General features: G+C 38.6%; 1 protein-coding gene across 1 annotated transcript; it reads right to left on the reverse strand.

The window, feature by feature from the left end:
• Window positions 1–1,190: 1,190 nt before the first annotated feature.
• On the reverse strand, window positions 1,191–23,098 carry GORASP2 (golgi reassembly stacking protein 2). Its single transcript, XM_032215514.1, is given in 12 exon segments — window positions 1,191–2,334; window positions 3,840–3,950; window positions 5,424–5,452; window positions 5,454–5,502; window positions 6,599–6,719; window positions 6,901–7,033; window positions 9,922–10,025; window positions 10,027–10,053; window positions 10,581–10,667; window positions 11,504–11,707; window positions 13,172–13,252; window positions 22,802–23,098. Coding segments are annotated over 12 exon segments (1,368 nt in total). The 5' UTR covers window positions 22,865–23,098; the 3' UTR covers window positions 1,191–1,975.
• Between the last annotated feature and the right edge of the window lie 1,939 nt (window positions 23,099–25,037).

Raw genomic sequence — 25,037 nt, forward strand, 5'->3', positions numbered from 1 at the left:
TGCAATGGAAGATCAAGCTTGATATTCCACAAATACTTTGGACATAAATTGTTTGAACCAGGTGGTCTTTTGAATAAACATAATATCGTCATTTTACTAGTAGGTAGGAAATATTTCACTTAAAATGGAAGCATACTACATCTGTTAACATTGGAGAGCCAATTGGTGGCGCAGTGGTTAGAGTGCAGTTCTGTAGGCTACTCCTGTTGACTGACGGCTGCCTGAAATTTGGCAGTTTGAATCTCGCCAAGCTCAAGGTTGACTCAGCTTTCCATCCTTCTGAGGTGGGTAAAATGAGAATCTATATTGTTGGGGGCAATATACTGACTCTGTAAACCGCTTAAAGAGGGCTGTAAAGCACTGTAAAGCGGTATATAAGTGCTATTGCTATTTACTATACCTGTTTTTGGCAGAACAGGTGTACTCCATTTTCTGCTTTTCAGAGCTAGTCATGATCTTGGCAATCATCTCTTCTCAGATGTGAGGGTGCACTACCACTACAATAGATCCCTTTGAAAGGATCAAGAGTAATGGAAAGGGAGACTACTCTTCCTCTTTCTCCCACCAGAATAGGAAATAGAGACCATCTCTTAAGTAATGCTTTCAAGAAACTAAAAGCTATCAAGTTATATACACAATTATGTATGAGCAAAGTAGAATCATTGTACAAAGTGCTTGCCTATAGAATCTTAAGGTGAATCTTAGCCTTCCATTCACCTAAAATTAAACTTCTGGAGGGGCAGTAACAACTAGGAAATCATATACATTATATGTGTTGTCTTGTTTTAATATTTTCTTTAGAACTCCAAAATTACATGAAAAAGAAAGCCAATTTTTCAACAATGCATATATTTAAAAGAGTTGTATTAATTATCTGGATTCAATTAATCGAAGGCTCCTTGCTCAGGCCTACACTGAATAATCACAGAATTGGATTTGAAGATGAATGCTATAACATCTAATTTGCTACTAGCTGGGCCACAATTAATAATTACGTTTTTTTTTAAAAATAAATATTTTCTGTAGAGTTGGAGAACTGTGGCCTTCTAGAAATTCCAGCTCAGTAAAGCCAACAATGAGAAATTTTTGGGAAAAATATGAATGTGCCTGTGAAATGTTTTCCATTCCAAAATTGTGTTACAATTGTGCATTTACTCCTGTTCAGTTTTAATAATATGCTCACCGAAAGCTACAAGATAAAATCCTCAGATTTTATTGCATTATGTAACCTCTTTCAATACAACCTGTTTTACAAAAAAAAAAAGTCAAAAGTTTCACCTTCCTGTTTTTGAGCCATGCCCAACATTATGAGGTTTCCTTTTGATTTCTTCACAATACTTTTGACAGTGGGCTTATAAAGCAAAGCAGCAGAGGCTAGGCTTAGGTAAAAGGGCATAGCTCAACAGAAAGATCTGCATACAGGCAGATTTAAGAATGAGGCTGAATTTACAAGTCGTGTTCTGAAGTTTTTAATAAAACAGCTCTAGTTTGAAGATCTTTATACTGCTAAAATGTACAACTTGGACAAAAGTAAACACTTTTATCCCTCACAATGTATTACCAAAATTCTAATTCATGTAAAGTACAAGAAAAAAAGTTTTCATATACTACAAGCATGAATTACTTACTCATTTCTAAGAGAAGCAAATTTGGGGGGAGGGGGGAAAGTAAGCAAGGTAGCCTACTGAAGTCAGATTACCCTTTTTAAAAAAAATCTTCAATTTTGGCAGCGGACACCTGCATATCCTACCTTGATAGTTCCTTTTTATTATTCTTTTTTCTTTTTTAAATATAAGCAGTTCCTTCCCCTTTCTTTACCCTACACCAAGCCCATTGTAAAAATCTGGACCCTTAAGTCACCTTCCCTATATTTACAAGAACTCTGACAACAAATACAAACTAGCATGAAAGTAATGATAGTTTGCATATACTGTTGTTGAATAACATCAAGCCCAATCCAACCAATCAGTTGAAGTTATGATGATTCAGACACAGCCGTATCTGTGACCAAGGGTGCTGGCTTTTCACTGAAGGAAGTTATCCCATCTCCTCTGTCTTCAGGAGATAATGCATTGACAGTGGAAGCATTAGAAGCAGCAGTAGTAACCATGGGGGGAGGAACAGCCGTATCCAGAATGTGTGCAGAGGTTTGTTCTACATTTACAGTCGTGCCAGGATTCATAGGGAAGCTTGTTGTGATGGGAACAGAAGACAGCAGATCCGTAGGCAGAGTGGCCATCTCATTGACCAGTGGGAACTTGGCAAGGAATTCCGGTGACAGAGGTGCAATTCCAGACAGGTTGACTGGAGGCAAGGAAGGAAGTGGCGGCAACCCTAAGAACATCAGAAGACAAAAACAAACTTGCAGTCTACTTGCGTGTGTCATTAGCCTACAGAGCTATGTTTTTGTAAATAGCAATATTACACTGCATCTACGTATTGCAAGGAAGATGGTGGGGATATATATAAAGAAACAAAGAGAAGAGGCTTCCCATAAGGGTCCCTACAGATGTGTATCCTGAGCAAAATCTTTCTACTACAGAGATTAATTTTCTGGAGGTTCTCAAATTTTGCTCCTAAAATAATAAATGAATGTGTGATTATTTCATTAGGGTTAAGATTGGGCAAGAAATAAACTTTTAATCATTTAATCCATCTATGATATGAAATGTTGAAAGGACCTTCCAACTTTGTTTAAAAGAAACATTTCATTGGAACAAACAGTAAAACAACTTTCTGGCATCAATTTGCTTTGTGTGAGCAAGAGGCAAAAATGTATTACTTTATTAAAAGTTCCTCATGATGCTTAAAGGAACATGGCCCACCACTTAAAGACTCCTTATTGCCTATAGAGACGCCAGGTCTCATATTAATTGGAACACAGCAAAGCTTTAAGACTGCTGTTAACTTCTTATGGCACAGGTATTTCGTGTAAGAATCCCACCACCTTCAGGAAAATCACATTCCTTTATGCAGCTTATAGAGTCCAAATGAATAAACAACCATTAGCCAAAAATATGCAGACAAACCAAAGGGCATATGATTCTGTTTTCACAGTCCTTTGAATTCTGTCCCATCCAATACTATTCATGAAGATTTCAGGAAAATGGCTTGAATATAAAAAATCAATTTATATGCCAGGGTTCATAGAGATTTTGGCATTTTTATGCAGTAAATGTAGTACTGTACTTTACATTTACATAGGAAGTTTTTTTTTTCACAGTAATATTGTACCATTGATAATAAGGCATCAGAAAAATTTAACATTACTTTCTATTCTCATTTATGCCAATGAAATATGAGATGATGGATGTTGTTTAGTTGATGTCAAAATCTAGTTTTAATTTTTAGCACACAACAGCATCCTGATTAGCAGGTGAAGTGGCACTCCAAAAGAACAAGAACATAAACTAAATTTAACTTAAAATAATTTAAGTTTAAATCTAATTGACATTAAATTAAAATAAAGAAACAGTTAATCTCCATCTACCATTTATTTCCCTTCTCTGTATCAATTATATTGTGGCAGCAATTTTTGGAAGAATTTAAGGATACATATATTGTATAATATATGTAGTGTTGGGACTGCAAGAAAATTAGGAAAAAGCATTTTCCTTTTGTAGGATTCTCTATAGGATTTCAGGGGCTTTTCTTCACCTGAATGGGATCTAAATGTTGTGGTACTGAATTAAACTGGGTTACAGGCAAACATATGAAAGCCTTACTTATTATAAGCTTAAGATAATTTAGTGGTTACATAAAGTCATATGCAACAGGACTGAACTAAAATCATTAGACTGAGTTATCAGGTGTCAGTTCAGAAATTTATCAAAACATACCAGGCTGCCCAATGTCTACTAATCCAGGACCAGGAATTAAACGCGGACCAGGTAAATTCAAGTTAGGGATGTTCCCCAGGTTGGGAAGTCCAGCAGGTAAAGTCATCAGTCCTAATAAAAATAAGATGCTAAATTTCAGAAGTTCATATTACCCGCAGGTGCAGAAAAAAGAAAAGTAGCAAAGATATTTAATGGGAGGAACACTTTGAGTATTTTCTAACAATTACAATATGTTGGAGAGAGAACGTTAGACAAATGGACAATCAGAAATATGTTGGTCATGTCTATCACTTTAAGGAGTTGGCCTAGTGTAGATGTATGGAAATAACCAGCATGTACTTCCTTCCCTCACATAATGTATTAAGAAGCAGTCTACTTATAAGAGACAGCTACATATAGTGAGTGTCATTTTTCTATGTGCAAAGATACTCAGTCCAAAACTTAAAACATCCTCATCTAGTCTAGACCACTGTGGAGGTAATCCAATCATGTAAGGTTCTAACCTTGAGGAAAAGAGTCATTATACTTATTTTTAAATTGTTTTTGTTTTGTTTGAACTCATGTTTTAAACATATTAACTTCACAAAGATATTGAGCTGAAAAAGAGAGTTGCTATTGAAAAAGTTCATTTCATGTCAAATTCTCTTTTAGGGCTCATGTAAACAAAGTATCAATTGAATTGCCCACTAAACTAGACTATGGAAAGTTTTATTTAAAAAATTCTTAAGATTTTCTTGGTTCCTGCTTATACATATCATTTTTATGTATATGTTTGCCTTCAAGTAAGTGTTGACTCCTGACAACTGCTTGGAATGGTTCCTGCAGTTTTCATGACAAGATTGTTTGCAAGTGGTTTCTCACTGCCTCCTTCCTAAGAGTGAGAAAAATTAAATAGTTCAAAGATACCCAATGGCTTTGTGCCTAAGGTGGGACTAGAACTCATGGTCTCCCAGTTTCTAGCCTGGTGCCTTAACCACTATACAAACTGGCTCTTATTATTCATATAATATGGAATGAAAATATCTTTTTACATTTTAATTTATAATATCTATAAAAAGATGATTTTCAATTAATTGAACTTGTATATTTAGCCACACATATTAATTTAAACAAAATTATCATAATTGATTTGGTTAGCACTTCTAGTTCTCAGAATATTCTTATATCATCTCTTCTCTTCGGTATAAGCAAATGTACTATATCTAAAACTACATTCTTGGAGCGGAGTCTGAAAATTATCCAACAATGCAGTACAATTCAAATATTAAAAAAAAATCTACTCAGATACTGTAGTGAATGAAAAATATATTCCCAGACTGTTTTCTACAGGGAATATAGAAAGTATACACCCTCCTATTAAATACCAGGTTTTTGAAATGTAAACAATCAGATCAAGGTAAATCACTTCAGAAAATTAAGGTGGGAAAAGTTCTGAAGTGATTTATCTTGGTCTGATTTTTTTTACATCTCAAAAAACTGGCATTTTAATGGGAGTGTGTGTGTAGACTTTTTATATCCACTGTTTTTGAAAACACCCTTTTCTCTATTACACACAGAACGTTCATCAACATTTGTATCTCATACCTGGTAATGGAGCTGCTGAGTTAATTGGGAGGAAGAGATTGATTTGCTTGAGGCGGCAATAATGGCACTGTAGGAACACCTAATGAAAAACCAAGCCACATTATCTTTCAAATGCTATTCTGAACATATCCACAAAATCTCTGACCTAGCCCAACCCATCTACCTTAAAAGTAGCCTTTAGGTTTTCCAGCAAAAATCTTTATTATTAACCATTTTCAATTTTTTAAGATGGAGATGTCAGAGATTAGGATCCTTTTGTGTCAGAGCATGTCGTCACCCCCACATGTTGAAAAAAAAAAAACAAAAAAAAACCCAAGCCAAAATAATTAACGTGTCATTGTTCTGTAACTTTATTCTAAATGAAAACAAGAAAGAATGAATGAATGAATCCAAGTATCTATTTTATCTTCCTTGGCAGAAACATAACCTTTGCTATAAAACGATTTGGCAGGAAACCATATTCATCTTCTCGTACTTCCTTAGATTTAAAGTGTTCAAGAGAAGTAGGAAAGGCGTTCATGCAAACACGAATCCAATGTTATGAGCTTGAAATCTGCATTTGGAGAACTCTGCTTCAGTGCTTGTGTGTTTGAGAAATATCATTTTGTGGTTCCACCTGTTCCAAGCAATGCAACTGGACTATGTTGTGGCTTGTTATTGCATTGTAAGAGAAAATAGGAATTTGCTGTAAGCCCCTATTCCCTTGTTTTATCTCAAGGTGACAAAGGTAGATGAGATATAGCCAATGCTTGCTGCTGATCACCTATCATGTATAAAATTTGGCCAAAGAGAGGATTTTTAAAATGCAGAAAAATATTGGATCAGGAAACAAAACATAATTAGTGTTTGGATGCATTAGAGAACTCTAATATTTGCTCATTTGTTCTCCTTAAGGAAAAACCTTGGGCTGCACTGCGTGGAGTTCCAGAGTGTAATAATAATAAAAACAGAATAAAGATGGCCAAATTCTATTTAAAGAAACTGGTATTTTAACATCTGTCCTCTTCTCCAAAAACCAGACCCTTCTCCACCCAGCCCTCCAGTAAGGTTGCATTGTGTAGCTATACAACGCGTTAGTGTACATGACATGTAAGTTAAAAGAACTGTCACTCACCCCTGATATAATTACATTTAGAAAACAGAACACTAGTATTAGGATTACACAAAAGACAAACCTGTGCTGAGCACGTTAGGGACAGCAGGAGTTGTGTTAATGGAAAGACCAGCCAAGCCTTGTTCTACTCCTGTAGTTCCAGGTGGCAGTGAAGAAGGGGGATTAACTGAAGACAGTTGCACCTAATTAAAAAGAACACTTTTTTATCAGAGATCTGCTCCTTCGTAAGAGGTTACAAGAAATAAATGCTTGGAGCAGAACATACATATCGGAATAATACGTTACAAGACAGGAATATTACTCCACCAGAAGTGGTTCGGAGAGTCACACTGTAGGCTGCAAAAGAAAAGGAGGACTACTTACTTCTGTGAAGCCATCTTTGAGTGGACTAATAGGTGTATTAGACAACTGCCCAGGAAGAGAAATTTTCTTTCCTTCTTCAAAGGGGCGAGTAGGTATTCGATGCAGGTATCCGTAGCCAATGCCACAACCTAGGCTTTAAATATAAAGAAAGGGAAATGAGATTAACCTTAAATATGTTCACAATTACCCAATGCTGTTGAATGAATGAATTGCCTTTGAGGAATTGTACGGACAGAATTTAAACAATATCCTTAAATAGCCGTAGTATGTTTATGAATTTAATAGCAGCACGGGCATGATATTGAAAATATCAACTTTCATTTTTAAGGATTGTGTTCATTTCCAAAAATTATACATCTCTAGAACAATTATAAACTATGCCACCAAGACAGCATAAAGAAAGACTCTAAAAATTAACTAAAAACATTTGAAGGGTTGGGCATATAAATCCTGTGGCCTAAAATATCTAATGGACAATTCCATAGCCTTCCTTGCCTCCCTCAGAATAAAGCTTTTCAGGGACATCAGATGCAATTACATAATTATACAGAAATCCCATGGGAATTTCATGGGAATATAGAGGTATGTCTCTGCTTTCATTTTTCAATTTGCCTAATAGGAAGTGCTCAACTTGCTACTATAATTGAGACTGGACTTATGGCTGTAAGTTGTGCTGGTTGTTAAATGTGTTAACATGTGGATTTTATTTTTGGTGGTTAAACAAAAGCTGCAGTTGTTAAATGAATCCATTGTTTGCAATGGGTATTATTTGCCAAAAACTGAAGGTAAATGCCAAAAAACATCATAAATCACAGTCACGTAATTGTGAGACTTTGAAAATGGCCATAAATGCTGACAAGTGCCCAAAATGTGATCACATGAGCAATAGCCGGGGGGAGGGGGGGTAGCTGTTGAGACTTCAGCTATCTCGATCCATTCCAGTCCAGGCTTCAGACATGGCTGCAGCACAGAAACTGCTTTGGTCGCGTGACCGATGATCTCTGGAGAGCCAGGGATGGAGGCCACGCCTCCATCCTGGTGCTCCTTGATCTCTCAGCGGCTTTCGATACCATCGACCATGGTATCCTTCTGCGACGACTGCGGGAGGTGGGGGTGGGAGGCGCTGTTTTACAGTGGTTCTCCTCTTACCTCTCGGACAGGTCGCAGTCGGTGTTAGTCGGGGGGCAGAGATCGACCCCTAGGCCCCTAACGTAGGGGGTGCCGCAGGGTTCGGTCCTGTCCCCCCTTCTTTTCAACATCTACATGAAACCGCTGGGTGAGATCATCCGACGGCACGGGATAAAATACCACCAGTATGCGGACGATACCAGTTGTATCTGTCCGCCCCGTGCCAACTCAACGAAGCGATGGATGTGATGAGCCAGGGTCTTGAGGCTGTTAAAGACTGGATGGGGGTTAACAAGCTTGTGCTCAATCCAGAAAAGACCGAGTGGCTGCTGTGTTTCCTCCCGCGAATTGGCCAAGTGTTCCATCTCTCAGGCTGGGGGGTCAAATTGTACGCCCCTCAGACAGGGTTCGCAACTTGGGAGTCCTCCTGGACCCACAGCTGACTTTCAAACATCATTTGTCAGCTGTGACCAGGGGGGCATTTTGCCCAGGTTCGCCTGGTCCACCAGTTGCGTCCCTACCTGAACCGGGAGGCCCTCACAACAGTCACTCGTGCCCTTGTGACCTCTAGGCTGGAATACTGCAATGTGCTCTACATGGGGCTGCCCTTGAAGAGCATTTGGCGACTTCAGCTGGTCCAGAATGCGATGCCGCGCGAGCGATCGTGGGTGCACCTCATTTCACCCACGTAACACCCATCCTCCGCGAGCTGCACTGGCTGCCTGTTGATCTCCGGGTGCGATTCAAGGTGCTACTTATCACCTACAAAGCCCTTCATGGTATTGGACCTGGGTACTTGAGAGACTGCCTACTGCCAATTACCTCCACTAGACCGATACGATCGCATAGATTAGGCCTCCTCCGAATTCCATCATCCAGCCAGTGTAGACTGGCAACTACCCGGAGGAGAGCCTTCTCGGTGGCTGCTCCGACCCTCTGGAACGAACTCCCCATGGAGATTCGGACCCTCACCACCCTCCAGTCCTTCCGCGCCGCCCTAAAGATCTGGCTGTCCCGGCTGGCCTGGGGTTAAGATTCTAACCCCACTCGAACTGTGTGACTGTTGTGTTTTTAATAATGATGTATTGTCTTTATGTTAGAAATTGTTGTCCTTCCCCCCCCCCTTTTTTTTTGAACTGTGAGCCACCCTGAGTCCCCCCAGGGAAAAGGGCGGCATACAAATAAAGGAAGAAAAAAAAAAGACTAGAAGAAGAAAACTTCAAATCCGGATCATAAACACTATTTTTGGGGACTATCATAATTTTGAATGGTTGCTACAACACCAATTGTAAGTGAAGGATCGCTTGCATACTATCTCTTTTCAGCTAAATAGGAATAGAATGTAGAACCTCATTTCTCATGATATAGTGGCATATTAATACACTATGATTTGAAGTGAGTCATTATAAACTTATTAAAAATCTACAAGTCACATGGAAAATTATACAGGCAAGAGAAAGAAATCTGTAGCCCCATGGAATGGACACTTATTTTCTAAATTAATTGAAACCTAGATGAAATACAGTATTCATAATATACAGAATTACAGTATTCATTCAACATGAAACTTATAGCCTGTGTTCAGTAAAAAGGGGATGAACAAAATCTTGCAGTTATCTGAGTTGAGTTTTGATGTGACTTTTACCCTAAGAAGTTTTATTGTAAAACAGAATCACACTAGCAAATTATTCCTCATACATTCTGTCTGTTCAAATACAAATGGAGTTCAATAAATATCTTAAAATACTTAACATAAATTAAATCTATGAAAAATATTTACATTGTCACTGCATCTGCCCAGTTTGTTACAAATCTGACTGTGTGGAAACCCAGATTTAGTACCAAACGATATGTTTAATCATATTCACATCTCTTTGAACAAAATCAACTTACCTTCCCTCTCCACCCCATGCAGTATTTGGGGTAATAACGACTTCTCGGCAATTATCAGTATCAGTGTTGTATACATAAAGTTTTAATGGTTTGCTTTCATGTGTTTTCAATGAGAGAGAATAAATCTTCAGACTAAGGAAAAAACATATTTAGTTGACACTTTGATTAATTTTAATCAACTATTTATTAATTTTATTTAATGTTCTGAAATTCAGAAGGAGCTGAAGTTCTCATTTTAGCAGATGACAACATTCATTAGTTTGCTTCTACCAATAAGTAAAATAAAAAAAAATGCATGTAAGCACAAATCACAAATAACCTTTCCTTGCTGTTTTCACTTGTTCTTCTGCTCATCTTTAAATTATTAATAAAATTAATAATAATAAATATTAATTTCTAAGTTATGTATAACTACTCAAAAAAGAAAGCTAAATACAAATAATTATGAGCAACCTGAGTTCAGCCTAAAATGGTTAGAACAGTGTTTCTCAACCTTGGCAACTTGAAGATGTCCGGAACTTCAACTCCCAGAATTCCCCAGACAGCTTCGTTGTCTGGGGAATTCTGGGAGTTGAAGTCCGGACATCTTCAAGTTGCCAAGGTTGAGAAACACTGGGTTAGAATCTTAATTTTTTTAAATAATGAAACAACATATTTACCTCATTCATGACAGTATCTGCCCCAATGATGTAGTCGCTATGAGGTCTAAGACCTGCAATTGCAGCAGGAGAATTTGGTTCAACTTCCTAATTACAAGACATAAATTTTTTAAAAAGTAAATTCCTTAATCAGACCAAGAAAAGTACAAAAGGTAAAAAAAATTAAAAACTCTCTCAAATCAAGTTCAACTGTTGATGACTACATGGTCACATGCACACTGTAAGAAGAGAGTGGACAGCCATTTGTCTGAAATGGTATAGGACCTCCTGTTGAGCCGGGGGTTGGACTAGAAGACCTCCAAAGGTCCCTTCCAACTGTTATTGTTAATTTATATTTGGAGGAGGAGAAGAAAATGAAGGGGGGGGGGGGCGAGAGGAAAAAGAGAGAGAAAATGGACCCCAGGAGTCAGTATGATTAAGATTTGCTCTACACTTTGCCACATAACCACTAAAATATTTTTCAGTTTCCTTAACAATTAAATGTATTTCAGGAAAAAAAATGCAGTCTTCAAGATAGAGAAGTTGTTGAAAATGTTATACACCGGTATGTACCAAAAAGTATTGATTGCTGTTTTGGAGACAAAGGGTGAAACCCCATATAAGTAATAATGCATTAAATGCATTGGTGTATTGGTGAATGTTATCTCTTCCTTGTTTTTTTTTTAAATACCCACCAGAAACATATAAAGCTTTATTTCTAGATAGGCAACAAACTCTAGGATGGCCATCACACTTCTTTATTGATAGCGATTTTAATTTAATGAAGAAAGTGCAGTAAAGGAGATATATGCAACTGTCTTTTTTCTACGCCATTTTGGGCGAATTCCTATTGGAAGCGCATAGCCCAAAGGAAGTTAAAACTGGAAGATTCTCCACACAGAATGATTTTGTTTTCTAAAAAATAAAATGGAGCTTCTACTTACCAGCACATGCCACACGTTCTCATTGGCGCCATCAAAGCTGCAAAACCGAATGCTCACGCCCAGCAAGCCCTGACCTCCCCACATGTTGCTGGGCGTTACGGATGTCTCTCGGAGCTCCAGGGTTTTGCTGCTATAGACCAGCATCTTAACAGGCTTTTCCACATTGGCTTTCAACAGGTCCTTCAGTGTGTCATTGTCTTTATTCTAAGGAAGGTATAAAGATAAACTATCGCTAAAGTCATTTGCAGTTATGCTCACACTATGGCAATGTATCAAGCATTTCAAAGTATTTGATAGAAAAAACATTTTGAATGGAACGTTTTGCGCATTCCTAGCGTTAAACCTATGCCTTTTTCCTAAAGCACCAAATTTCATTTTCTTACCAGAAAATGGGCAGAAGCAAGTTCTTATAATTTTAATCATTCTCTCTTCTTCTAACAATTATTTTGTTCCTCATACAAACCCTATATACCATGTACTAACTTTCCCTCAGCAGCTGCATTTAGACTGGATGACACCAATCACAATAAATTAACTAACCTCAACTAACCTCCTGACCCCCAGACCGAGGAAATCGGCTTTTCAAAACTTTCTGAAAAACTAGGGTGTTTTTTTTTTGCCAATTACACTTAATATGTATCTCAACCACCCATATACATTTCACAGCTGAAATGGAGAAGCCAGGGATGGATTTCATACAGTACAGGCTGGTCCTAGACTTACCATAGTTCATTTAGTGTCTGTTCCAAGTTACAATGGCACTGAAAAAAGTGAATGATGACCATTTTTCAGAGTGACAGCTTTTGTAGCAGCCCCATGTGATCAAAATTCAGATGCTTGACAACTGTTTCATATTTATGATGGTCGCTGTGTCCCAAGATCATGTGGTCACCTTTGGCAATTTTTTGACAAGCAAAGTCAGTGGGAAAGCCAGATTCACTTAACAACCTGGTTACTAACTAATTAACCACAGTAATTCACTTAGCAACTGTGGCAAATGGGGCAAAACTCGCACAACCAATGTCTCACTTAACAACTGACATTTGGGCTCAATTCTGGTCATAAGTCGAGGACTACCTGGGAAAATCCAGATATCATAATCTTGTCCTCTCTGGACTCATATAATCAGGACCAATCTGGGTCAGCCACCGGGACCAGAGGGCATCCTCAGCTAACTTCTTTTGCTTCTCTGAAAAAAAAGTTATCTGAGAATAGGTTCCAGCACCAGTCCGAAAGCTCGGAAGACTAAATCTCTAGTCCCGGTAACCAACCCAGATTGGATGTTGCAACATTATCCTGGGACACGCATATTTCTTTGCCTTCATTCGTCATATAACAGGTATCAAGATAAGAATTAAACCAAACTTAAAGCAAACAGTGCATTAATTCTTTCATCCACAAGCCATCAGCAGGAATTATATATGATAGGAATCTATGCCTGGAACAATGTGTTTCCTTTTACTAACTAAACTTCCCAGAGGAAACAGATTTGCTTGTACAAGCAGGTCTTAAATTATTTTTTATAAGTCAGGAGCTCTTTTCGGCTAGGAAAAGTTTATTACCTTTCCACCCCAGGCATAACTACATGACATTGGATTGTGAAGTTATAAATCTGGATTTATGTTTTCAGGTACCCACCCGTAGGTTTTAATTTGGGGATTCACTTACCAGCCTGGAACCATTAATAGAAACAATAAAATCAAAGAATGGCTCCAATCCAGCTCTATGTCCTGGTGAATTTTCTTGCACCTAAAAGATAAACATTATATGGAAAATAATAATAATCAAAAGTAGCAATTGCAGCACTATGATTCCCAGCATGGGAAACCTTAATAAAAACCATAAATGCTTGTCATTAATTAAAGCCAACATTATACTAAAAGAGAAACAAATTTTAGAGAACCATACCAATTTAAAAAGACAAATATGTGCCACCTCTTGGAAATAACAGATCACAAATCCTGTTATCAAGGCACTAACTGTGGACTTATATTAGGAAATCCAGTTGTCACATAGGCAATTGCAATTTAAGGACTGCAGCCTTTGAAATGAGGTTTCAATAACTTTCCAGTGTCTGATAGTGTGAACCTTTTCTCAAAATATACAAGCCAATCTCTGCACAAAAAGATCTATCACTATGAATTCACCTATGAATTTGTTTTGAACACAACTACATTGCACATGGCAAGAAGTATTACAGTTATTCTCTCTTTTTTAAAATAAGAACAAGATTATAGCTATGAAATAAACAGCTAACAGCACAGAAAGCTAGAGTTCCTAACAAAAATCGTAAAATGTAATAAAAAAAGATAAATGGCAAAGATGTCTCATATCATATTTGAAATATCACAGTTAAGATTAATAATAGTAATAATAATGAAAAGGAATTCAATTAACAGGTTAGATAAACAGCTTAAGAGCCAAACCAAGATTGACAGAACAAAAACAAATTTGCAGACATTAGGACTGCAGTTTTTGGATTTGATGCAAAAATGTGTTCCCGTGCATACAGATGAAAAGGGAACATCTTTCTGTGATTCATTAAATTGGTTCCATCTTGTATCAAGATTGCATAGCTGCACTGCAGCCCCAGGAAACAACACCTTTGGTTTAAGGAGTTGCAGACAGTTGCTTACGTATCTTTGCATTCGCACACTCCTCTCTCTACTACAGTACACAGACACCTATTTCCGGTGATTATCTGGAGATCAGGTTCTTTTCAATAAGTACATTACTTGAGGAAGGTAGTTTAAACAAGAAGTCTGTAAGGTATTAAAATCAGCAGAAGACTACAGTTAAAAAAACTGTTGAGAAAAACAAATGACTTGCTTTCTTTTAGTTAAACATGAGGAAAGCCTAAGACCTTTCTGAGGTCGTGAAGTCTAATAACTAAAGATGCTTTACGTCAATACTTAATATTATTTATATACAGGCTGTCCACCAATTTCTTTGGGGATATCATTTAGTCCTTTTTGTGGTTATTTTGCTTGGACTGTATTTCATCACAATCATAAAGCCACGGAACCCCAAATTTCCGTTGCTAAGCAAGACAGCTGTTAAGTGAGTAGTGCCCCCTTTTACAATCTTTACCTATATACATTACAGGAGTCCTTGATTTACAAACATTCATTTAGTGACCGGTCAAAGTTACAATGGCACTGAAATTTTTCACATGCAACTCTGTGTGATGCAGCATCCTCACGGTCCCGTGATCAAAATTCAGACATTTGATAACCGGTATGTAAGGGAAGCCCATTTCACTTAACAGTTATGTTACTAGCTTAACAACTTCAGTGATTTGCTTAACAACTGTGGCAAGAAAGGTCATAAAATAGGGCAAAACCTACTTAACAAATGCCTTGCTTACCAACAGAAATTTTTGCCTCAATTGTCATCATACGTCAAGGACTATCGTATCCTTCTCCTCTGCAATCTTCATTGGTTGCCAGCCTGTTTCTGGGTCCAATTCCAGGGGCCGGCTTTGATTTTTAAAGGCCTTCATGGCATGAGCCCGGCTTAGCTGAGGGACTGTCAGGCCTGAGAAAGAAGGCATGCTACAGGTCCCATCTGCCAGGGAACTTTGCCTAGCAGAGTAAGTCCCAGGAGGTGAGGCTTCTTTGCCACGTCACCCACCTTGTGGTATCTTCTCCTCCCTGGAAGATTAGTTCCATCCCTCTCAACATTCTCCAAGTCCTTCAAGACCTGGCTCTGTTATTAGGTCTGGGGAATCCCAGAGGACTGGGGAAATTTTGTGATGGCTTTCATATTCAACCTCTCCTGTTTTTTAATAGGTAAGTGTAGTTCTTTTTATATATTTGGTTTTTCAAATTACAGTATTTTTCTGAGTATAACACGCATCTTCCCTCCCCCCAAAAAGAGGGTGAAAATCTGGGTGCGTCTTATACACTGAATACAGCATTTTTGGCCTCCCGAAACCCCACCCCAGCGCATTCTGTTTTTCACAAAAATTGATGCACAAAGGCTTGGGAGGCTTGTAGAGTGTTCCTGAGGGCTGGAGAGGGCAAAAAGTAGCAAAAAATGGGCCGTTTTTTGCTCGTTCTTGCCCTCCCCAGCCCCCAGGAGCACTTTGCAGGCCTTTCAAACTCTCTGCATGCTCCGTTTTTCACCAAAAAAAAACACCTTTTTAAAAAAATTTACATCTTCAAAATCTTGGTGCATCTTATACTACGGTGCTTCTTATAGTCCGAAAAAGACGGAAAATTCTGCATCTATGCTTCCCAAAAGTCACATTCAGAGAATTGCATCGCTATTAAAAATGATAGCAATAGATAACTTATGTATACAAAATCTACGTGTGTCTGTGTGTATTCCAATTCCCTGAAAGTGATATGTGTGTGTGTGTGTGTGTGTGTGTGTGTGTGTGTATGCATTTGTGTGTGTTCTGTTTTATATATATATAATGCTACATAACTGGCAAGCCTTACTTTACAATAACATGTGTTAATCATCTATTTTAAGGTTTGGTAAAAGGGGTATTCAGACAATTCCCTACCTCCCTTATCTGTAACTGCTCTAATTTACAGATATATTTGGAAATAAAGGGAAGTCTTCATGTTCTCTTTTTTGCCTGACCACAAACGGCCTTGTGAAAATTCCCTCAGGGAAAAGGGAGGAAGGAAGGCAGGAAGGAAGGCACCAACCATTAAAAAAGACTCTTCAGCTGCATTCTGTCACTATGCAGCCCATTAACACCTATTAAACTTTGAGAAGAACAATGTATTTTAAATTTGTTTTAAAATATTATATTATATTTATTATTGTCTATATACTGTCCATGATTTATTTTGAGATTATTGTTATACAGGTAGTCCTCAATTTACAACAGTTCATTTAGTGATCATTCAAAGTTACAATGGCACTGAAAAAAGTGGCTTATGGTCTTTTTCCACATTTAAATTGTTGCAGCATGCCCATGAAGTCACATAATCAAAATTCAGACACTTGGCAACTGATGCATATTTATGATGGTTGCAGTGTCTTGAGGTCATCTTTTGCGACTCTCTGACAAGCAGTGTCAATGGGGAAGCTTGACAGTGTTTCTAACTTAACAATTGCAGTGATTCACTTAGGAACTGTAGCAAGAAAGGTAATAAAATGGGACAAAATTCACTTAACAACTGCCTCGCTTAGCAACATAATTTTTGGTGTTAATTGTGGTCATAAGTTGAAGACTACCTGTACTGAACAGGACTATCATCCTGCTCCAAGCAAAGTTTTGGAAGAAGAGTTAATTAACCATCTCATTTTCTAAAACTGCTGTCTTTTAGAGCACATATAGCCTATATTAAATCAAAATTTGATTTATTATGCAACTTCTAATATTATTTAAACCACAAACATAGGATCTGATGGATTGCAATTATAAGAATACATGAAAGGAAAGAATCTGGACATACTTGGTCTTCATGTGATAAATTCTAGTTGGCAGGGTAGTGGTACAAGAACTAACCTGGATTTATAAGATGTGAAAGGAAAGTTTTACAGATATAATTTCATAGATGCCACTAATAACTAACACAGATTGATTCAAATAGCTAACATGGATTCATTTGTAAGTCAATTTTCTTATTTTAGAATTTTAAAATTCAATAAGCACCTAAAATTTAAACTACTGTGGATATCACCTTCAACCCAAAAAGCTTAAGAAGAGTTTTGGATAAGAAAGCCTGCGAAAGTGGCAACCAGTTTATCAACTAAAAAATGCTGAAGGCAGAATTTTTTGATAGTTTCAGCAGAGAGATAATGTAATAAAACATTTCAGCATACCGTCTGAGGTTAAAGGTTATACTTCAGTTCCCTCCATTAAAATCGACTGAGCTTCTTTTCTTTTTAATTGGCTACCACAAGATTCCACTGAACTATTCAGAAACAACTTTCTTTTTCAGAGAAAAAGCTCTAAGTAAATTGATCCAACTGTTACATGAAAATAAATCACCTACACTGAGGAGTGTCACAGCACACAGCTACATATATTTATTGTTTAGGGTACTACCGTTCATTCTGCCAGAGTTATAACCAAACAGGCCATAAGAAAGCAAAACAAAAAAAAAACCCCAATAATCTAGATCAGGGCTGCTAAACTCCTGGCCCGTGGGTCGTATGCATCATGCGCTTGCCACACCCATGCCCGGTTTAGCAAAGGAGAAAACAGTCCCGAAAAATCACGTGATACCTCTGTGATTATGTCAGTTTGACACCCCTGATCTAGATGGTCTTATTGCCAAAATTCAATCTTAAAAAGGTTATTTAACATGCAAATAACTTTAGGTGACAATACTTTTCTACTGTAAGTAATATGGCAAGTTCATAAGTGCATAATTCATTATTATTATATGAACCATGACAATCTCAGTTTGCTTTTCAAGTATATTTGCAGAAATGTGCATAATTAGTCTATTCTGTAGTTAAATGTCATATAAAGCATACAGTAATGCAAATATATTCTCAGCTTATTTTTACTTTACCTAGTAGAAACACTGCCATATCCAAATTCATGCCTTAGATAACTTCTTGTTATCTACCAGAAGTTTCATCACTTTGTTCAGAAGCAAAACAAGGGAGATGGAATGTGCTACCAAGGATCTTAGCAAGGACAGCAAATACTTACATTTTTTTTAAAAAAAAATCCCTTTGTAGGTCTCTTATTTAGTTCTCCATTAACATAATTAGATGTACTAAATAGTTCAAACTTCCCTGAGGTTATGTGTCTCTTTGGGGTCTTAAAACACACAGAATTTCACTGCCTGAGGCAAAAAGTGTCTTTTAAAAAAATACTAACAAGCAAGTTATATTGCAAAAGTTAAGAAAGACAAAAATGTTAACAAAAATTAGTTTAACACGCACACAGGCAAAGAACTAATAGATTCTGTATAAAAACTTGTAAAGTAAATTGTTTAACCAATCTCACATTTTTATTTTGGTCATATATTAATTAGCAGATCTTTTCCAAAATTAGTGTGGGAATGAACTACTTTTTATTTCACTTAGCTGATGTATCTTCAGCATGATTTCCCCTTCTATATTCTTAATCTAACACTTATTTAATTCACATCTCCTGACACTTATATATACAGCCGATAATACTAATTTATGTATAAACCTTATATAATGTTGTTTTCTCTTGCATATTGCAATATATTCTTGTATCCAATGTATTTGTTCATGTATATTTTCCTCAATAAATCTACACAGGTGAAGCACTGGACAGATATTCCAGATTTTTGAAACATCTGCTTTTTGAAGTTTTCTGTCACGTTCTGGAGATCTGCATATCTATATGTCAAATAAGGAATGTATGAGTGTGACTTTCCTCTTTTTATGGGTCCTTCCTGGCTCCAAATTCCACTGATCTGAAGTTACTAAATTCAGGGTCAGATTTAGGATAAGTAATGTCAGAAGTTTCATATTCCACTAGTTATTAATTTCATTCTACTATCCCATTTGTTTCATTGACCTGTAACAAAGTATTTTTCCTGATTTTTAAAAATATTTAATTTATTAATATTCTGATACAAATGGTGTTTCCTCTGTCACATGCCTTCTTAGTGACAACAAGAATGTCATAAGCCATATTGAGGGATTTGCTTGAAAGCAGAGCACTTAAGCTGGATATTTTGATGGGGCTCCATGCAGTAGTTTCTCTTTGCCTTTCCCGACTTCCTTGGACTGACTAAAGAGGTCCAAAGAGAAGCTGTACTGTATCTGATTTTACCTGAACTAGAGGGCATCTATCCATGGCACTCAAAAAATACTGTTTATTTGGCCCCAAGTTTTATGAACACTTTTAAACCTGCCTTCAAACAAGCACAAATGCAGTTTCTCTAGCAAGACCTAAATGGATTGGGAAAGAAAGGCTATGCTGGATGGAAGTTGTGGCCAATTCTATCTAGTTTTGACCCTCATGTGAAGAGCTGTGATGTTTGTCGGATTTGAAACACAGCAGAATATCCTAGCTTTCTTGTTAAATGCAGCTAGTAAGGAGTACATCTATTTAATGTTACGACTTGAATGCAAAAACAAGCAAGCAAGCAAACAAACAAACAAACCAGAAATAAGGACTGAATTCTGTCTCCAATTCATAATAGCAATTTGCTATACCGCCCTTAGGAGAGTCACAATGGTGGGATTCAAATTTTTTTACTACCGGTTCTGTGGGCGTGGCGTGGCTTGGTGGGCGTGGCAGGGGAAGGATACTATAAAATCTCCATTCCCTCTCCACTCCAGGATACTGCAATATCCCCCTTTCCCCCCAATCAGCTGGGATTCAGGAGGGAGAGAATAGATGTGGGTGGGGCCAGTCAGAGGTGGTATTTACTGGTTCTCTGAACTACTCAAAATTTCCATTACAGGTTCTCCACAACTGGTCAGAACCTACTTAATACTATCTCTGCAGTGTCAATACATAAGACCTGGAGTTACTGAACTAAGTTGGAGAAAAGTGGAATAACTGAGAATGCAGCAAACTGATGGCAACTCAAGCCTCATTTAGCCATTATCTCACTAAGCAGTATAACAATCTAACCATGAAGGAACCTACAAAAGCCCATTGAAAAATCCCATTGTGATTTCAAACAATAGCTTTTACTCTATTGTACGACTTTACTGCCTGATAGAAAAGTATTTTTTAATTGTGAATGTATTACAGCATTTCATACTGGGAAAACCTAGGAAAAGTGTCTTCCATTACTATCAATTTCTGTGAAAAATAAATGACCAAGGAAAAAAATCTCGAAGGAAGAAGACAAGTCAGATTGCCATAAATCCAATGCCTTTATAAATGAGAGACCTTAATACATATCTAATGTTTTTTTTTATTTAGTAAGAACTGCCTCATAGCTGCCTAAGGTGTCTATATCAATAGCTACATTCCTAATCAATTACACAACATATACTGCATTCTTCATCATTCCCAAGTGTTAAGTTACCTGGCCATCAAAAAATTGCTCACTCTAAATAAACGGGTACTTCCAAAATTATGACAGTGTTGAACAAAGTTGACAAATTACAGACTTTGAGAAACATAAAATTTCAAACCAGCATTTAAAAGATACACTCACTCTTGACCATATTGAAAAATTATTTATTATTCAATTTATATACTTTCCATCCCACCTAAAAATTTGCCTTTTTTGGCACCGAAGTAAATATTTTATATATTAAATATGATGCATTCTGTTGTTTTACTGTTTTTTATTGTACTGCATAGCATTTTTCCATTACTTTCTAAATACTTTTTGTTTCTGGTATCAGAAAAAGGGTGACATATAAATGGTCTAAACTAAGTACAATTAATACAGTTTCTATGACACAGAGGCCTTACTTTTCATTTGTGACACCTTTTATTTCTTTAACAGTTAAAATACCAAGAGTATAAGTTATTGTCTATGTTGAAGCTGTTTGGTGTAGTAGTTAAAGCACCAGGCTGGCAACAGGGAGACTGAGTTTTAGTCCCACTTTAGGCATAAAGCCAGCTGGGTGATTTTGCATCATTGACTTTCTCTTAGCCTTAGGAAGGAGGCAATGGCACTTTTGAAAAACCTTGCCAAAAAAACTGCAGGGATCTGTCCAGGCAGTCTCCAAGAATCAGACATAACTGAATGAAAGAAAGAAAAAAAGAGCTGTATATCAATGTAGACTAAAATGTTAAGAAAGCAGTACTACACAAATCCAATCTCAAATTTGTTTATGGAGAAGAAGCTGACACAAATTTCCTCAAGGGCTATACTGTTAGCTTGGAATTAATCGAACTTGTAACTGCAACTTGTTTAGTCTTTCTGGTATTTATCAGATTTGAACAAAGTATTTCATATCTCTTGCCTAGAAATCCTTAAAATAGCAAATTACTGAACATCTTTGCCTCTTGATGCCTATTTATATGGAAAAAACTTATCTGAACCAACTAAAGTTGTAATAACTCTGGAATCATATGATGAGGAAAGAAATGAACAAATCTCACTAATAGGAATGTTTCAACATTCTGACAAGCTGCCATTTACTATTGTATTTTTGTGGAATTCACTTGAAGAAAGTGCAGCAAAATTGCTCAAACTGCATCATACACTTGCTTTAAAAAAGGCAAAACAAGAACACTTCCACCAACATATAACAGCAATAACATAAATCCCAAAGTGTAGGGAAATTCCCAGAAATTATAAGGTTTCGGGTGTGTGAAGTTAAGACAATGGAGATCAATTATCCACTTGCATGGCTAACATGATTCAGTAGTGTAATGGCTTAACACGCATCAGTTATTTTAACTGCCAACATGGCTTATTTCACAATTCTACCAGATTAAATTTATTAGCCGATTATGCTTTGGAAATTCATGTTATGCTTTTAAATTAAACGATCGCTTCTCCAAAATCGGGAAAGACAAGACTACGTTTTATAGTGCAGAAGTGACAAGACCCCTGATTTTTCCACATAAGAGATTCACATCTTTTACATTATATGTGATCATAATATATATGAGTATATGCATAATTTGGTACTTATTTATTTTGTCGTGTTTTATGTAGAGTATATTGCAGGGGGGTGACCCTTTGAGAACTGTTATGCAACGAAATTTCATTTTAATGTATCCCGATCAGGGCGCATTTAAAGTGACAATAAAGTTATTCCAAGTCTTGACTATTTGCGGGTTGATCGAGCAGCAGTAATGCAACTGTCGCACAGGATGGCTGGTTCCAGCATACCAAATCAATACCGCGCTGGAAACCAAGGTCAGGGAGACTGACCATCATGAGATAAGCTCGTGAAAACAGATCTGGGCACGAAACTGATATTGCTACCGGAGGATTCAAGCTTGCCGAAACTCATTCCTCGGAGTCACTCAAGCCCACAGAGCTACTGGGAACGTGAACGGCCATCCCATAACGAACAAAAAACGGGCACTTCCTCCTCCGTTGCTCTACCTCCTTTAGGAGAGGCGCTAAGTAGCAAAACTTGATTTCTGGCATGGATTTCTGGGGTTTTTTTTGGAGGGGAGGGGGAGAAGGAAGATCAGGTATCCATCCCCACGATTAATATTTCTGCATGAATTGATCCTCCAAGTCCAAGTCATCACCCTCTTTCCACGGTAAGGCTTCTAGTCTGGCAGGTCTTGGAAGTCACCCGTGGGACGTAGCGGCTGCTCCAAGGCAGCTCCACTCCCGGCATTTCCCGCATTCCTGCACTCTTTCCCTGCCGGGGTGCCTTCCCCCTCTGCACCCCACGCTCCGTGCACCGCCTTCCCACGTGCGATTGCCTCCCCTTTCCCCGGAGTCGCCTTCCTCTTACTCTCAGGACGTGGTAGCCTTCGGTGCCCCCGCCAGGTATCTCCACGCTCTGAGACAAGCCCATGGCTCAGGCCCAGCGGCGGACGACCAGGGCGCCGAGCGGTGGCAGTGGCTTCTCCGGCGCGCAAACGGACGCGCGGCGCAACCGCCCCTCCCGCGCCAGCCAGCCGACGTTGCCCCGCCGCACCAAAGACGTGGCACTCCGTCGGGCCGGTGCGGGGGGGGGGACGCTCGCTGCGCACGACGCTGGGGTAAGCCAGGCCTCCGTGGCAGCAGCTCCCCGACAGCGCCACCTGCTGGACCCAGGGCGCGTGAGCGAAAGGGCGAGCCGGGCTAAAGCTTTGCGGCGCATGCGTGCCGGGAGGACGCTCAGCAAACTACATTTTTCCTCCCCCCGCCCCCTTTGCTCGCGGTGTCTTCTGGGGTTTATAAGAAAAAAAGGCGGAAGGAGAATCAACAGAAACGTGGGCCTGCCTCGTAAGTGTTTCGACGGTGGCCCGCGAGGTACTAAACTGGTGATAAGAACCGTCAGTAATGTGGTGTCGCTTCGAGGGGCCTCGTGCTGCTCTCTGGCGGTGAAAAAGGGAACGTCTTGTTGGGTCATTGGCCTCTATGCACAGCGCACATTTTGGGAGGCGCGTTCAAAGCCACACGCCTAAGGCAGGACTTGGAACCTAAACAGGGTTGGGGGCCATTAGGAAATCCCAGGCTGGAGGCTACCCTGAGATTGCTGGGGAGGGGGAACCTCTCAGGAAAGAAAGCAACCTCCGTGCAGTGGCTTAGAAAACTACAAATAGTCCTTGACTTACAACAGTTCGCTTGGTGACGGTTCAAGTTGCAATGGCGCTGGAAAAAAGTTGACATGATGGTTTTTCAAACGTTGCAGTATCCCCATGGTCACATGACCAATATTCAGACACTGGGCAATTGACTCGTATTTATGACGGTAATGGCAATCATGCAATCACCTTTTGCAATCTTCTGACAAGCAAAGTCAATGGGAAAGCCACATCCCCCTTAACAATCATGTTACTAACAACTGCAGTGATTCACTTAACAGTGGCAAGAAAGCTCATCAAATGTGGCAAACCTCACTAAATGTCTCACTTAACATAAATTTTGGCCTCAGTTGTGACCATAACTCGGGGACTGCCTGCACATGGAACCCAGTGAAATTTTATTGGGAAAGCTGCTTGACTTTTACACGTCCAGCTGCAAGTTTTGTGCAAGTGTGTTTTAATACGTTTTGGGGACTCAGCCAATATGTTGTGCAAATTATCATCTCTGGCAGAGGGTGTCTTGAGAATCCTGAACAATTCAGTGTATTGACGTGAACCTCAAGATGTGCCTGTCTAGGGAACCACGTCTTGCTTAGAATCCCACCTGGCTTTTAAGATCTGCAAAGGCTTTTTGAAGATGCTCCAGTGTGGAACCTCCTGTTTAAAAGAGAGCCAAGGTGGCGCAGTGGTTAGGGTGCAGTACTGCAGGCCACTTCAGCTGACTGTTATCTGCAGTTCAGCGGTTCAAATCTCACCGGCTCAAGGTTGACTCAGCCTTCCATCCTTCCGAGGTGGGTGAAATGAGGACCCAGACTGTGGGGGCGATATGCTGACTCTGTAAACTGAAAGCCCTATGAAGTGGTATATAAGTCTAACTGCTATTGCTATTGCTATTAATAAATCAGCAAGCAGGCCAAGTACAATACACCCCATGGTTTCTCAATACCCTCCTTGTCTTCCATTAAGAGATGTAGGAAGTTAACACTCATCCCTCTCCTAAATATACTGGGAAATATTGAAAAGGCAGAATATTATATGTCCCTGGATAACAAATGGAGAAACATGATTTCAGGCAGGCACACTCTTAATAGCCTCCACCTTTAAAAAGCTACTCTGCATAACAAAGGTAGGATTAGCCTTCCACAGAAACTTATTATAAGGCACTTGGGAAAATTACATCAGCCAGCAAGGCAATCAAACTTGGACTCAAAGCACAGCCTAAAGAGTTGCCCCTGAATGGCCCTGTAGGAGTCTGACAACCAATCAGAATACAAGATCAAGATCAAAGGTCAGAGAGGGCATAAAGCCAGGAACTTTCAGTATCTCTGCCTTTTTTCTTCTTCACCCAACATCTTGAAGCATGTGATCCCCCTTTTCTGCTCAAGCTATGTGATCCTGTCCACCATTAAACCGTCTTTTCAAGCAGCCTCCATGTTTCCAGTGTCTTTTTTCTTGAAA

The sequence above is a fragment of the Thamnophis elegans genome, chromosome 1, assembly GCF_009769535.1.
Source record: "Thamnophis elegans isolate rThaEle1 chromosome 1, rThaEle1.pri, whole genome shotgun sequence".
In the NCBI taxonomy this organism is placed as follows: Eukaryota; Metazoa; Chordata; class Lepidosauria; order Squamata; family Colubridae; genus Thamnophis; species Thamnophis elegans.